The sequence below is a fragment of the Platalea leucorodia genome (assembly GCF_965183815.1).
Source record: "Platalea leucorodia genome assembly, chromosome: Z".
Lineage (NCBI taxonomy): Eukaryota > Metazoa > Chordata > Aves > Pelecaniformes > Threskiornithidae > Platalea > Platalea leucorodia.
The window spans coordinates 76753683-76769093 of NC_138858.1; the positions used below are offsets into that span (position 1 = coordinate 76753683).

A 15411-nucleotide genomic window follows, 5' to 3' on the forward strand; every position below is an offset into this window, starting at 1 on the left:
TATTTGACTGGAGGCAGTCTTTCTATAGCTAGCTATTTCAAATTAATTTTATGATCCACTAGAATTTCTTTCTTCTGATAAGCAGGAGTAGAAGAAAAATCTGCTGAAAAATTTCTGTCTTGAGAATTCAGCATTTTCTGTCTTGGTTAGTTAGGGTTATGCAGTCGCAGGACACTCTGCATGGTGTTTAAGTACATAAAATCTCATATGGTTAATTTATGTGGTCAAAGGAAAGAATGTGCCCTTGTTTATAAGATGGAGACAGCTGCTTTAAAAATGAGCTTTTAGAACGTGAAGAAGTTTAATAAACTCTTCTCAGAAGGAAGTAAACCAGTTCATTAATCTAAAAGGCTAACAGGAACACACTGTGATAAGTAAAAATTCATTTCAGCTTCCCTAGTGAGAAAGAAAAATCTCATTTTCCTATCCAATGCAAGGTTCAGACATGGGCCTTTGGCTACTATGGGTATCAGAGGTCTGGAAACTGAGTTACAAGGAAAACTTGCTCCAGAGCTGTTTCATAAAGAGTGACATTCCCTACAGGCTCAGACATGATCAAGTTACAGCAACTGAATGTTTTCTCATGAGTCAGCAAAGGAATAGTGACTCTGTGTGCTTTTAATTTGCAGCAAACACAGGAGTTTTTTGCACTTGGAAACTGTGAGCTATCCCAGTAAAAGAGGTTTAAGTTGACAGATTTTTTGCTGTAGCGTAGCTGTGGTCAGGTACTGTAGCTCTGCTGACACAAGGTCATTCATTGAACTGTAGAAACCAAGTGCCTTAGCTCTTAGTTGTAGCTGGTTTGTCAAAGCCACAGTTGTCAGATGAACTGCTTTGCTCACATGAAACCAGTTGTTTTAAAGAGAAGCTCCTTAAGACAGTTCTAAACCATATGAAAGAGCCTTAGAAAGCATGTAAGTGTCATTTACTCCAAATGTACGTTTCCTTTGCCATGCCAGAATGTTTTGAAGCATCTGTGGGCTATTGACTCATAAACATATGTAGATTAAAGCTGGATATGTAAGTACTTATAGCCCACAACTGTCTGCTTCATTCATCTCCCAGGTCTGCTGCCCTTGCAGCTGGAGACCTGAACTGCAGACAAAGAAGGTTCTGAGCTGGCATGGTGTGTCTTCAGTGCAATGAGGCAAACAAGAGTCAGTCTTGAGTTTTCTTAATGCACAGTGCTGTAAACTGCAGCAGGTCAGAGTCCAAGTCCTGACTGAGTAAATCCCTGTTGCTATAAAGAAGGCAGCCTTGAGAAGGGGAGCAGAGCACTCTGTTGTGAAGTCCGCCCCCCTTACTTGAAGAGGCTATTTGCATTACAAAAGAGTAGGCTTGACATTGAAGGATACTATTTTGTGGCCATTTCTTGAAACATGAGTGTCGTGATTACTAACCGGCTTTGTTTTTTAAATAACAAGTGTTCTCCTATAAAAGGTCTCAGTTCACGTTACCCCAGCTTTCATACCACCGTTTCTTCTCCCAATTGGTGAAATTGCCATTACTTATACAGCGGCTGATAAGTCAGGCAATGAGGCAAGCTGTACATTCAGCGTGAAGGTTATTGGTAAGTGCTGGTAAAAATCACTGGGGAAGAGTCTGTCATGGTTGAAACGTTCTGATTTTGTGCAGAAAGACTGTGAGTCACTGTGGCCTTTATGTGTGCAGGTATAAGTCCAGGAGTAATATCATCTCCATAAATGCTTTGCTGATCTTGGGTCACAATTTGCGTAGTGTGCAGTCATTGCTCCCAGATGTTCAGTTGGGGTTGTATTTTGTTCTGTTGTTCATTCTGAATATGAGGATTTCTCCTCACACTGGTAGATTAAATGCTTTACTGTGTTGTCACTTTACTGCCTTCATCGTATATGTTTTTCTTTCTTCTTGAAAGACTCCAACAAAATTTCCAAGGTTCCCACACACTGCTGATGCAAATCATTGTTCAAGTATTTCTGTCAGACAGTTGTGTTACTCAGCAGTCCTGTTAAACAAGGTTTGCTTTGTAGAAAGCAAACAGAATGCAGAAACCGTGAGTTCAGCGGAAGAATTAGTCTTGTCCATTCCTTCAGCATCTACAAGTTGCAGCAGCTTACAAGTGTGCACCTAACTTTGTTGTATCTTCTGATGTGAACTTAAAACTGCCGTTTACCTGACTTCTTCTGATTATAGATTTCATTTGAGTGTGGAGGCAGTTCAGTAAGCTAATGTCATGCCATCCCTTCAAATTTTGCAGATGCAGAACCTCCTGTAATTGACAGATGCAGATCTCCACCACCCATGCAAGCACTGGAGAATGAGTACCCAGCAACATGGGAAGAACCACAATTTTCAGACAACTCAGGTGAGATAGTGCACCCCAAAACATGCACACAACAGTGAAAGGCTAGGGAACTCCAACCTGTTCACCCTTGATCCCTTGGAGTTTGGGGAGTTTAGAGGGTTTATTTATTTATTTATTTTTAAGAACACATAATTTGGAGGACGCGCTGCCATTTCCTTCTCCATTTGTCAAGGTTGGGTGTGAGGAACCCTCTTTTACTTATCGATGTTTTAGGTTGTCTTTTAACTCTTCTAGGTGCTCCACTGACTGTCACTAGGAGTCACACACCTGGAGATCTCTTTCCCAAAGGAGAGACAACAGTTCAATACACAGCCGTGGATCCCTCTGGCAATAACAGGACATGTGAGATCCACATTGTCGTCAAAGGTTTGTTGTCTTAATCTTCTCGTCAGGAGTATATGGCATTGTTTTAACTGAATATCATAAAGGATGCAATGCTACTTCACTTTTTCATTTAGCCTCCACTTTTTCTTTTAGTTATTCCCTATTTATATTCGAGTAACTTGAAGACAGTCAGGATATTTGTTAGTACCAACAAATCAATTGTCTCAGACTGAAGGAGCACAGCATTGAATTTGGTCCTATAAATTCAAATTAGGTGTAAAAGCACTGAAATTATGATTCATTAAGCAGTAAAATTTACGGTAATGGATCCATTTTTTCCTCAGTGACAGATACCATGTGAAATGAATTAATAGGTGTTACTGAAGTCTTACTTCAGATCTGTAGTTAAAAAGGAAAACTTCATGGAAATATTTCTGTAATCATCTACAAATATTGTAGCAGACACTAGACCACTCTTTAGATTGTAGTTGTCTGTACCTATAGATATACTGGTGCATTTGTGTTTATTGCATAGATACCTTTTCTCCACAGTTCACTTTTTTCTTTAAAAGCCAAACAATAATTTGGCAGGTAAAGTATTAAGGATGAAAATTCTACATTATCTCTGCTCTCTAGTTCTTATGTCTCAGTTGGACATCTGTATAAAAAAATCTGTTAGTGAAGAGAGAATTTAAAATGACGCAGACTGGAATTTTGGTTATAGCTTTTAGAAAAGGTAAGTTGCAAATGGATGTGCTAATTTCTGATTTGCTGTAAATTGTAGCAGGAACAAGCCAGTGCTTAGAATTGGCATTATTTCAAGTTCTAGACCACCTCAGACTTCTTGTGGTTCAGTGTTTGTGACATAGTGTTTTCAGACATTCACAATTGTCTACAGAACTAGCCTGTAAAATAAATCATAACGGAGGTTTTACAGTCAATCCCTCCTAAGATGATTCTGACAAGTCCACGTGTTGTTGCAATAGTGCAGAATGGATAATGTTTAGTTTCAGAATTCAAGATGTAATATAGTTTACTAGAATTAATTGTATGAATGTTCCTGTAAAAATTTAAATTAATGTTTTGTATTATTTTAGTAAGTACATGCTTGAGCATGCATCTTTGCAGAAGTACAGAAGTGTTTGGGTCTCACATTTCCAAGTTTTTTTAATTTCTCATATGTATCACAAATTTTTTTAAGTCTTCACCTTTCTGGATTTCAAATTCCAGTGGCAGAGTTTGAGAATAATTTAGCAGTAGCCTGACCCTGCCTTTGTGGAAGTAACAAATAATACTTCCACAGACTTCAACAGAGGCAAGATCAGGTTGATACTATGTACTTTTGGAAATCATATTAGTGCTGTTTTCTTGTGTGCTTACTTACTTTGCCACATCCATCAATATATAAATCTTTGTATTTTTCGTAGGTTCTCCCTGTGAAATCTCCTTTGAGCCTGTGAATGGTGATTTTACATGCACATCAGATGAAGCAGGAGTTAATTGCACATTGCACTGTGCAGAGGGTTATAGCTTTTCAGAAGGATCAAGTGAAAACTATTATTGTGCATACGAGGATGGTGTCTGGAAGCCGCCTTATTCTCCAGAGTGGCCTGGCTGCTCTTGTAAGTCTTATTGTTACTAAAATGAATCTGTAACTCATCAAACACTATGTTTAATGAGGAAGTAAATGAATATATTTTAGAAATTATGGCTTCTGTTTAATGATAACAAAGCTTCTCTGTCCTCTGTCTCCAAATTGTTACAAATATTGTGAAAGAATGCCTGGAAGTCCCTAAATGTGTTATTTCAGAAGCTGTCTAAAACACAAAAATAGGAATGAATTTGAATCCTGGGAATCACAAAATAGCAAAGATGGCAAAGTAGACAAGGTCTGTCATTTTGAATTGGTATTTGAAACAGTTTGTTTACAAACACTAAAAGTGTCTTTTCAATAGGTATTTCAACAGTATTGCAAACTTAATCATCCAAATGCACAGTGCATGCTGTACATACATATCTAATGATGACCAAATCAGAAGTGTTTATGTATTTTCTTTGAGATGAACACATGCAAAACTTCAGCTGTGGAATTTACCAGCTTTGGTGACATTTTAATAATAAATGTATTAGAGCTACATATGAAGCCAGTCTTGGCACCATGTTGCATCCACTTTCATCAGAGTGGATTTCTTGGTTTCAGCAAATGAGAGCAGTGTTTCAGCTATGAGCAAATGAGAGTTATGTTTCAGAGCTATCTATCAATTCCAAATTTGTAACTTGGACACTTAGGAACTTTGATTTGCTTAAATTCTGGATGAGAATTTTTCAGATTCAGCCTAGCAGCATTAGAAATTGAGAAAATGCTGAAATAGATAAATGACAGACCTTTTTTTAATGTCTGTTAGCTTTCCCAATAAATTTGATGCCTGCCAAAGGGTCTGTTGTGGTTTAAGCCCAGCCAGCAACTAAGCGTCACCCAGCCGCTCGCTCTCTCCCTGCTGTGGGATGGGGGAGAGAATCAGAAGAGTAAAAGTCAGAAAACTCATGGGTTGAGATAAAGACAGTTTAATAGGTAAAGCAAAAACCATGCACACAAGCAAAGCAAAACAAGGAATTCGTTCACTACTTCCCATCGGCAGGCAGGTGTTCAGCAATCCTCAGGAAAGCAGGGCTCTATCTCGCGTAACGGTTACTTGGGAAGACAAACACCATCACACCGAACGTCCCCCCCTTCCTTCTTCTTCCCCCTTATATGCTGAGCATGACATCATATGGTGTGGGATATCCCTTTGGTCAGTTGGGGTCAGCTGTCCCAGCTGTGTCCCCTCCCAGCTTCTTGTGCACCCCCAGCCTGCTCACTGGTGGGGTGGGGTGAGAAGCAGAAAAGTCCTTGACTCTGTGTAAGCACTGCTCAGCAGCAACTAAACCATCTCTGTGTTATCAAGACTTCAACGCTCTGTGTTATCAAACATTTGTGTTTTCAGCACAAATCCAAAACATAGCCTCATACTAGCTACTAAGAAGAAAATTCTACCCCAGCCAAAACCAGCACAGGGTCATATTCAACTGTCTTGGCTGAGGTACGAGTGATCCATTTTCATGTATACAACAGTGGGAATTTAGGTTGCTGATTTAAAGACAATGCTTCTTAGCTTAGTGTATTCCAGTTTTAGCCTGAATGATGTTGCTTTTAGCTCTGAAACTCTTGCACTGACCAGTAAAAATTTATTTCTCCAACATTTTTCAGTAAATCGTTTTGCAAACCATGGGTTCAAATCCTTTGAGATGCTCTACAAAGCAACACGATGTGATGACAATAATCTTCTAAATAGCTTTACTGATGCATTCCAGAGTGCACTTGGTAAAATGGTAGGTTAGTAAATATTCCTTCCTTTTACATACTTTTAAAAAAATGTACCTCGTTGTTACTTTTCCCAGCTAACTAATTTCATACAAGGAAAATACAACAGAAACCTACAAATGAAATTTGTGCTTCTTCAGAAGATGACAAGTCTCCTTTAAAAGATGATTCACTGGTATTTTAATGTAATTAAGTTCAGTCTCCAATGTGGAGTTATATAGGACAGAATTTATAGAAGTGCCCAAGCAGCTTAGGGACCTGCCACTCATAGGCTTTCAGTACGCTTCCAGAGAGAGCCTGTGCAGTTTTGAAAACCCCAATCAATTGTCCCCTAACCTCAGAGTTGTTTTTGAAAGCTGGATGTGATTATAAAATACATGTATTTGATATAGAATATGTGTAACATATATCCATATAATATACATGAATATACATGTATACAAATAGATAAATTCCACATTTGGTGCCTAAGTCCAGGCACTTAAATGCAGTAGTAGTGATTTAAATAATTTGGTCAGGTTTCTTGAGTTTCTGAGTTCTCACTCTTGTCATTAAGAACTGCATGGCACTCAGTTTGAAGGGCTAGCATGTTCCTTCTTTAGGTTAGATATTAGGAAAAACTTCTTCACTGAGAGGGTGGTCAAGCATTGGAACAGGCTGCCCAGGGAAGTGGTTGAGTCTCCATCCCTGGAGGTATTTAAAGAACGGATAGATACGGTGCTCAAAGGCATGGTATAGATGGACGTGGCAGTGATAGGTTAACGGTTGGACTCGATGATCTTAAGGGTCTTTTCCAACCTTGACAATTCTATGATTCTATGATTCTTTACCATGTCTCTTGCTTTCCACTTCAGTATCACAATCTCCTCCATGAGTCTGTCCTTAGCTGCACAGCAGAAGCAGCAGGACGTCAAGTTGCAGTGTCAGGAGTGGACACACTAGTCCACTAGTCCACTAGTCCAGGCCTAGTGTGATAGTATTGCACCAGAAGAGAACACCGGGCATTTACAGATTTTTTGCAGAACAAAGCCCATAAAAGCTAAAAGCTTCTCTGCTAACTAAAAAGCTTTATTAGCACCTACAGCTAGTGGACAAACTGCTGCAACTTTGTAATGTATGTCAGTAACCCTTGTCAAATGGCTGAAAACTTAGATAACACTTCAGGCAATCTCTGACACTTGGACCTAAATGTCCATTACTCTCTTGCCTTGCTTCAGGTTTGTTTTCTTCCAGTAGAGAAATCTTGGCTGGTTTTATTTCTGTTCCTTTCCCCTAAGAGCCAGCTACCACCAGGTTACCAGGTTCCAGTGCTTAGACCGTTACTATCGGCAAGCAAAAGATATTAAGGAAAAAATGCTTAGTGACCTGCCCAAGCAATTACATCAAAATGCAACAATCTGGGAAAACAGTCAAAAAGGCTGTTTTGAATATGCCTATTCCTATTCCCAGGAATTTGAAATTCTAGCAGAGATCTGAAAAGGGGGAAGGAATCAGCAGGAGCCATCTTTCCAATGAAAATTGATGTGGAAAAAGCAAAGTAGTTCCAAAACACAACCTAGAGCCCAGCTTGCTTGAAACCTTTCTGGAAAAAGCAAGAAATACATATTTTATCAAAAATCATGCATTCATCTATTCTTACTTAATCTCCACTGCTTTGTGGAGAGAAAAAAATCAACAATACCAGAAAGGTTTCTGTCAAGTTCTCTGTTGTGTGGTTTCTGTCCTCCTCAGATGATTTTCCCTGTCCTCTGAGGTCTCTTGGTGGAATGCAGGAGTCCCTTTCCATGGGTAGGTAGAGGTGGATATGAAGAAATAAGGTTTGAAAGCTAGAAACAAAGTGACAGCATTGTTGTAAACCTGGCAGAATTTCAAGTTACACGGCTGGAAAAACCACAGATGTTTTCAAGCGTGTGAGCTCTCCTGTCATCCTCAGGGGGATAAACAAGCCTTATTCCTGTATTTTGGGATTTCACATGCAAGGGTGGTTAACTGAATGGACATCTTCTCTTATAAAAAAGATCTTCTATAACAAAGAGCTTGTATGCCTATAAGCTGCCCTCTTATTTCCCAGCTCTATCAATAAACATACTTCTTTCAGCAGACCATACAAGGGTTATAAGAGACATGAAAGGGGAAATCTAGTGTCACTGGCAGGACCAGTGCTTTACATTGTAACTAGAAGTTTTTCTAAGTTGGGGGAGGGGCCTATGTGGTTTTATTTTTTAATGTTATTCTTCTTTATGTTGGAAGGTCCCATCATTCTGTAATGATGTTGATGACATTGACTGCAGATTGGAAGATCAGACACAGAAACATTGTTTGGAATATAATTACGATTACGAAAATGGATTTGCCATTGGTAATTATTGATTGCATAGATTGTTAGCCATCCAGGTTTAACATGGCATAATTTCTTCGTTCTGAAGTATGCAATGTGTTGTGTGAGATATTTTTAATTCTTTTTATAGAGCTCTTAACATAGTAAGCAATTACATAATAGGTTTTATAACAATACTATGGAACCGTTTGCCATCTGGTTTTGATACTGCTTCCTATATAGTGTAGAGGAAAAGTTTACTGATGTGCCTCATGATGGGGAGGGGAAAAAAGGCACACACGCACAGAGTCCTACAGACCTGATTGGTTAGCCTGGAAGGAAGCAACTTTTTTAAAATATGCAGTTTCAAACCAAAATACTGAAAAAGTACAGTAGATAGTTCTGGAGATTGTTAAGAAAATGAGGAGCATCCTTGACGCTGGTTCAGATCAGCGCAGAACTCTCACAGTGTAAAGCTATACAAGCCTAAGTTTGGCTTTTAGCTGTGAAATGGCTTCCTGTATGCAAGGGCACAGTTTGCAGGATGACTGTAGCTATGTCAGAGTGAAAGCTACGACAATCCTAGTGATTGTTCCCACTTTGCTTTATGCCAAATAAGTCATTTTCAGTCCATTTTCAAACAGCTTAGTGTCCATGTTGTACTGCTGTTATCCTTGGCATTTCTGAGTCCCAGGGAGTGCTCAGACCAGAAAGGATAAAAACAGATAAATTACATTACCTATCTTAGCAGGAGGCGTTTTGGCAGATCAACATCAGAATACGTACTCTGTCATGAGACTGTGGCTCTTTCACAGGTTTGTAGTGGAGTTACTTGGTAGAGCTTCCTGCTTATTCTCACCTTTTAGGCATCCTTCACTGAGTTTGAGAGCACATTTGTTGGTAATTGGGAGGGGGGGGAGGCTGGGTGTTCAGTTTGCAGTTGTCATCAGGGAAAGGATGAATACTGATGACAGCTGGAGCTAACTTGTAAAGGCACATGGAGGAAACAGTGTTGAGGACATGGGATGTAGAGTCCTATTCTCTTCTGGTTCACGTCAACCTCTTCTCAGAATAACCTTGTTGCTGTTTTTCTGGAGTTTCTCATGATTTTACACTGGGGAGGCAGGATAGGAGAACTCTTCTCAGGTCATAAGAGACAGCACTTCAGAAAATTAGTTGTGGAATACTCACACGGTATTAACAGCAAAGTTCTGAAGGTTAACTAGTCCTAGTGTCTACTGTAAATTAAACATAATCTAGGTGACTGCTAACAGGTAATTGGCAGAATTTTTTTATATCTTCATGGTTTTAAGAAAAGAGCTAGATCCATGAAGTAGACCATGCACCTCTAGATTTAAACAATTGTTTCCGTACATAATCTACCTTTTCATAATGACTATTCACAATTGTTTAATTGTTTCTGGTTGAAAGCATGTTGTAGTTGAAGGACATTATACAGGGGGTGAATTTGATTCACTGTGTGTAACAGGAAATGCCTGGGAAGACACACATAAGGTAATGCTACCAGCCTTTTCTGAGAGGGCAGACGATGGTAGAACTATTCAGGAGTTGTGAGAAGAAGATGCAATGGAGACATGCGGCATAGGCCGTGCTGTCTGTAATTGAGCAGGAAGAGGAAGAGAAAGCAATATGGAATTGTTTGAGAAGATGCTGCTGGCACGTGAGGGTCCATGCAAGACAGTGGAAGAGAAAGAATTGTGACCTGTAACTTTTATAGCAGTATTTCTTTAAAGCTTTGGCTAGCTGTACAAGATTCAGGATTGCTAGGATACCAGTTAGGAGTGAGACTGGTTTTCCCTTTAGTCAGAATGCTGTTACAGTAGGCACTTGTGCGGAGGCAAAGCCAGCATGCATCACCTGGAGCTTCAAACAGACCCTGTTCTGTTGGGGATGTATTTTAGAAATAAGTACAGGCACTTATTTTCCACATGATGTTACTTCTCTTTTTGTTTGTTCTTAATGCCTCACAGGACCTGCTGGCTGGGGGGCAGCAAACCAGCTGGATTATTCCTATGATGATTTTGTTGATGTAGCACAAGAAGACTTATCCAAGCATCTCTCTGCCTCTGTAAAGGCAGCACCTGCTCGAGTCAAAAGGCATAAACTCAATGTTCCAATGACCGACCACAAAATCAAGTTAATATTTAACATCACGGGTGAGAGAAGTCAAAATATCGTCCTTCTCCTATTCGTTCTTTTTAAAAAACATGTTTCTAACACATTTACTAAAACTTAGCCTTCAGTTTACAAAGCCTGATGGATATGCAGATGACAGTTTTGTGGAGACATTCATAGCCCCATTTTATCACAGACTTTCTGCCTGGGGGAAAGATCACAGCCTCATGTTCACAGCCTCAGAGCATTTTGCACATGGCCTGCTTTCCACTTTCCACTGGCAGGCTTGAGTGTTGCACTCTCAATGTACCGCAGAGTGCACTGGAAGTGCTAACTGTAAAATCTGTGTGCTTTTTGTGTTTTCTGTTTATATCCCAGCTAGCGTGCCACTGCCTGATGAAAGGAATGATACATTGGAACTGGAAAACCAGCGACGGCTCCTTAAAACTCTGGAGACAATCACGAACAGGCTAAATAGGACTCTCAATAAGGAACCCATGTATTCTTTTCAGTTTGCATCCGAACTCATTGTAGCTGACAGCAACTCACTGGAGACCGAGAAGGCCTTTCTTTTCTGCAGGCCTGGTTCTGTGCTGAGGGGGAGAATGTGTGGTAAGCCAAATGACTTGCTCCTTACATGTATTTAGTATCCTTTTGAAAGCAAGGTTTTAGAGGATGTTTGCAGAGGGTTATGGTTTGACACAGTCCAGTGCTTGTGGTCTCCCAGAACAATAAACTGCAAAAATGCTTTGCACAGTTTGACTTCCAGAGGATGTTTATGTTCCTAACCAAGGCCTGTGGAAAAAGGATGCTTTTGTACCCAGGATTCCACTCCCATGGGGAAATCAGGCATATCCACACTTGGTGATACAGAGGAAAACAGTGCTTGGTATGCAGTCTTTTAACCCTATTAGTCTTGTGGATGATGTGTAGCTGTGATAGAGAATTGGATTTCATTTCCTGTGCATAGTGAGATCTTTGCGCTGTTCCAAAGCGATACTCCATTTGTTGCAGAACAGAGTCACATTTCACATAAACAAGGTTGGTTTGACTAAATGGGAAGTCTAGAGGCAAGACAAATATGTATGATTGTGCATTCTGAGAGGAACCTTATGTTTCCAACATTACAGTCAACTGCCCTTTGGGTACCTATTACTCCCTGGAGCATCATACCTGTGAAAGCTGCTGGACTGGATCCTACCAAGATGAGGAAGGGCAGCTGGAATGCAAAAGTTGTCCATCTGGTAGCTATACTGAGTATCTACACTCCAGGAGCATCTCTGAATGCAAAGGTGAGAACTTTGTCTTCTCCAGACAGCCACTTCTGAATTCCTGTTGATATCCTTTTGGTCCCCGTTGTGGGCATATTGGAATGAGGTTAGCCTGTGAAATGAGGAGCAGTCCTAACTGCCCCTTAATTCATATGGAAAGAGAAAAATCCAGGTTTTCACCACTGCTGTGGCATGCAGGATGCCTGGGCAGATGTTTTAAGAAGAATTGACCTTTGAAGCTTTGTTTCATTTCTGTCTTCATTCTGTAAGGCTGTGAGCCTGTTTTGCAGGGACTGATACGCTTAAAACAACGCCATTCTTGTCCTTGCCGGCCCCTCTCCATCCTACCATGATCAAAGATGAAAAGTGCATCCTGCACTATAGTGCTCTGGTATTGAGCACTTCAGCACCACTATCGCTTTGTGACTTGTTCTGAAAAACAAGTAGCTAGTTTTATTTCCTGTTTATTGCCTTATCATTAATTTTGTTGATTAAAAATGAGTAACTGAGTCTCAATAAATCATCTGTGAAGCTGATCGGAAGAGAATGAACTGGTTAATAATTCACAAATGCACTATCAGTAACACACCAGAATTATTTTTTTTTGCTCTTTGTACCCATGAAGTCCTTCAGGGTAGACTAAACCCTAGAAATAAAAGTCCCTGTGACATGTATTGTGATTTCAGCATTATTTTCAGAGGTTAGGAGCCATGTTTCCTGTTGGACATTGCTTAATCTTTATGAATTCTTCTGCCTTATAGCTCAGTGCAAGCAGGGAACGTATTCACCTAATGGTCTTGAGACCTGTGAAACATGTCCACTTGGCACATATCAGCCAGCATTTGGATCCAGGAATTGCATCTCTTGCCCGGAAAATACATCAACAGTAAAAAGAGGCGCGGTGGATGTCTCAGCTTGTGGAGGTCTGTAACAAAAGGGGCTATGAAATTTTTAAAATTAAATTCTAAAAATTTCTAAATGTTGTTTAAACATCAGCTAATGTAATCCCGTTCATCTGCCTGAGATTGAATTCCACTTCTGGTTAGGGGTGAACCAAGCAGCATTTCCAAGCAAAATGATAGGTCATTTCCTGATACCCTGATTATTTCAAATGCCCTCCTTCAGATTTCCAAGATGAATTCTTATCTAAAGATGAATAAAATGAGATATGTGATGGGTACCTACATGAAAATAAAACCTTTTTCCTTACAGAAGAGAAAGGGAATGACAGGATGTTTGTCACTATTGTCTCCAAAACAGCTTCCACGTCTTCTGTACAAAAATACTGCATTTTAACACAGTTTATTCCATAACTTTTTTCCAAGAAATTGTCCTCAACTGTCTTTGGGAATCTTCACCAGAAAGATTCCCAGGGGAAATAATCTGCAGGGATTAAGGGTACAAAAAGGACTTGTCTTTTGTCCTTACTCCTTCTTGAAGGAAAAAAAACCACGCACACACACACACACACACACAAAAAAAAAAAACAAGTATGAAAGATATGAAAGGGAAAGGAAGTTGCGTGTGAAAGCTGTCCCCAGAGCACCAAGAGGAACAGATAGAAATACTTCCCAGATATTTCCGTAGTCCTTTGAGAATGACATGTCACCTAACAGCGCAATTTAAATAAGCATCTCCTCGAGTTGTGAATTCCTGGCAGGTTTCACCCTATTCATTTAAGTCTGAGGAGGGACTATGAGGGGAGGAGAGAAAATGACCAGAAAGAGGTGGGAGGAGGCAGGGTATGGGTAAAAGTGATCACTCAAAAAAATGTCCTTTTTTTCTTGCAGTACCATGTCTTGCAGGCGAGTTCTCTCGTACAGGTTTGACGCCTTGTTACCCTTGTCCCAGAGACTACTATCAACCAGACCCGGGAAAGTCCTACTGCTTGTCTTGTCCCTTTTATGGAACAACAACTGTCATTGGTGCCAGATCCATCACAGATTGTTCAAGTAAGCTAAAGTATCTATGCTGGAGGAAGTGAATAAAGGGAACATCTAAAGGAAGGCCAACAGAAAACATCCCACTTACTCTCCTAACAAATGTAGACCTTCCATTTCAACCAGTGAAGTTCACAGCTGTTTTTGCCTACTGGTGTTGTCTGTGTGTTATGCAGAAGGAGTGACTGTGTGATACATACCAAGGCTCAATAACAGTGTACATGTACAGAGTGTGTATACACACACACACACATATTCCATATGTATACTATATATACACGCTATAGAGAGTTATATATATACACAAATATATATACAAATATGTATATGCATGTATGTGTGTGTGTATAAATGCACATAAAATATATTTTATATCTACAAACACATGTGTGTTTTAGAAATGTATGTGCTTACAAATATATATTTGTGTGTAAAATATATATAAAATACTATGTGGTTACTGTAAAGTTTGCTTTTTATTCCCAGAAATTCACTTTTTTAGGCATATCTTTAGATGCGCTACTAACATGCAATTGTTGTGCCCTCATGGAATAGGAACTTTGCCATACAGTATTATTAATAGCACTTTCATGTCTTTCCTCTTTAGGTTTTGGCTCTACTTTTTCAGCAGCTGAGGAAAGTGTTATGATGGTACCAGCCTCTCCAGAAAATATCAGCAAGCAGTACAAAGTCAGCAGTCAGGCAAGAACAAGATATATTTTCCCATGTTACCTCAAATGAAAGAAAAAGTGCCTTAGGCAGCAGTAAATGACTAAGGCCTTTTTAAATGTGATCGTTATGCTGACCATGTTTCCTGAAGAGACCAGAGCGATGGTCATGAGGGGAGCACTTAAACTCTTTTTGTAATCATGGAAGCACTTTCACTGAACAAAGCAGGCTGCATCAGCTATTGGCAATCTTAAATTCTGGACTTGAAGCCTTCACCTGATGTACGAAGTATTTATCACACATAAAAGAAATGTAAACTCCATGGAGGACGTTCAGCCAATCTATAAAAAGTAGATTGACCACTCTCAGTCATCTGATGTCTTCCATATGCTGAATTCCAGAAAATGCTACCAGGCAACTAAGTCCCGGTTGTAAAATGTTTGTGTTACTTATTGCAACATAGATACACTTGAGAGGAGGCAAGCAGAGCTCCCTTCTGCTGTGAGTACCCCCTTTGAAATACAGGCAAGTCCTCATGTGATAGAAACTTCTCCAGTGACAGTGTTTGCCAGAGATGCCCCTTACCACCACCATCTCCCACCCAGTCTGTAACTCTGACAAGACCGCTTTGATTGAACCTAAAGTTAGGATATTGTGTAAACAGGAACAAAGTTGATTGAAGATAAATTTGGTCTGAACGATTATATAACATATAGACAGGTGACAAACTGATCTCCTATGGTTTTAGTTGACTATTTACTCAAGGGCTTTGCTGAATTCAGGTTTGCTACATCAGAAAAAATAACATGACGCAATGAAGTTCCCCAACAGTTCACCTGATGACCAGTAGCAGGAAGTGATTAGTCAGCATAAAAGGATGCAAAATGGAGAACTCTCATAGAGAAGATATCATAATATAAAATGTCACCTGTGAATCATAGCTAAAGAAAGTACTAAGGGGACAACTGCAATGATCACATTTTGCTAGGTAAAAGGTCATTTTAAAATAACAATTCAAATTCCTCGTATTTTTCTCTAGAAAAAAGAAT

General features: G+C 39.7%; 1 protein-coding gene across 1 annotated transcript in view; it reads left to right on the forward strand.

Moving 5' to 3' along the window:
* Positions 1 to 15411, forward strand: part of SVEP1 (sushi, von Willebrand factor type A, EGF and pentraxin domain containing 1) — a gene marked incomplete at its 5' end in the record, with an annotated part of 139828 nt that overhangs the window by 57938 nt on the left and 66479 nt on the right. Inside the window, 12 exons of the mRNA XM_082335984.1 lie at positions 1441 to 1570; positions 2237 to 2344; positions 2579 to 2710; positions 4096 to 4290; positions 5916 to 6037; positions 8280 to 8388; positions 10338 to 10523; positions 10861 to 11094; positions 11613 to 11774; positions 12515 to 12676; positions 13544 to 13705; positions 14301 to 14395. Coding sequence (XP_082192110.1) covers positions 1441 to 1570; positions 2237 to 2344; positions 2579 to 2710; positions 4096 to 4290; positions 5916 to 6037; positions 8280 to 8388; positions 10338 to 10523; positions 10861 to 11094; positions 11613 to 11774; positions 12515 to 12676; positions 13544 to 13705; positions 14301 to 14395 — 1797 coding nt within the window. The remainder of the gene's footprint in view (positions 1 to 1440; positions 1571 to 2236; positions 2345 to 2578; positions 2711 to 4095; positions 4291 to 5915; positions 6038 to 8279; positions 8389 to 10337; positions 10524 to 10860; positions 11095 to 11612; positions 11775 to 12514; positions 12677 to 13543; positions 13706 to 14300; positions 14396 to 15411) is intronic.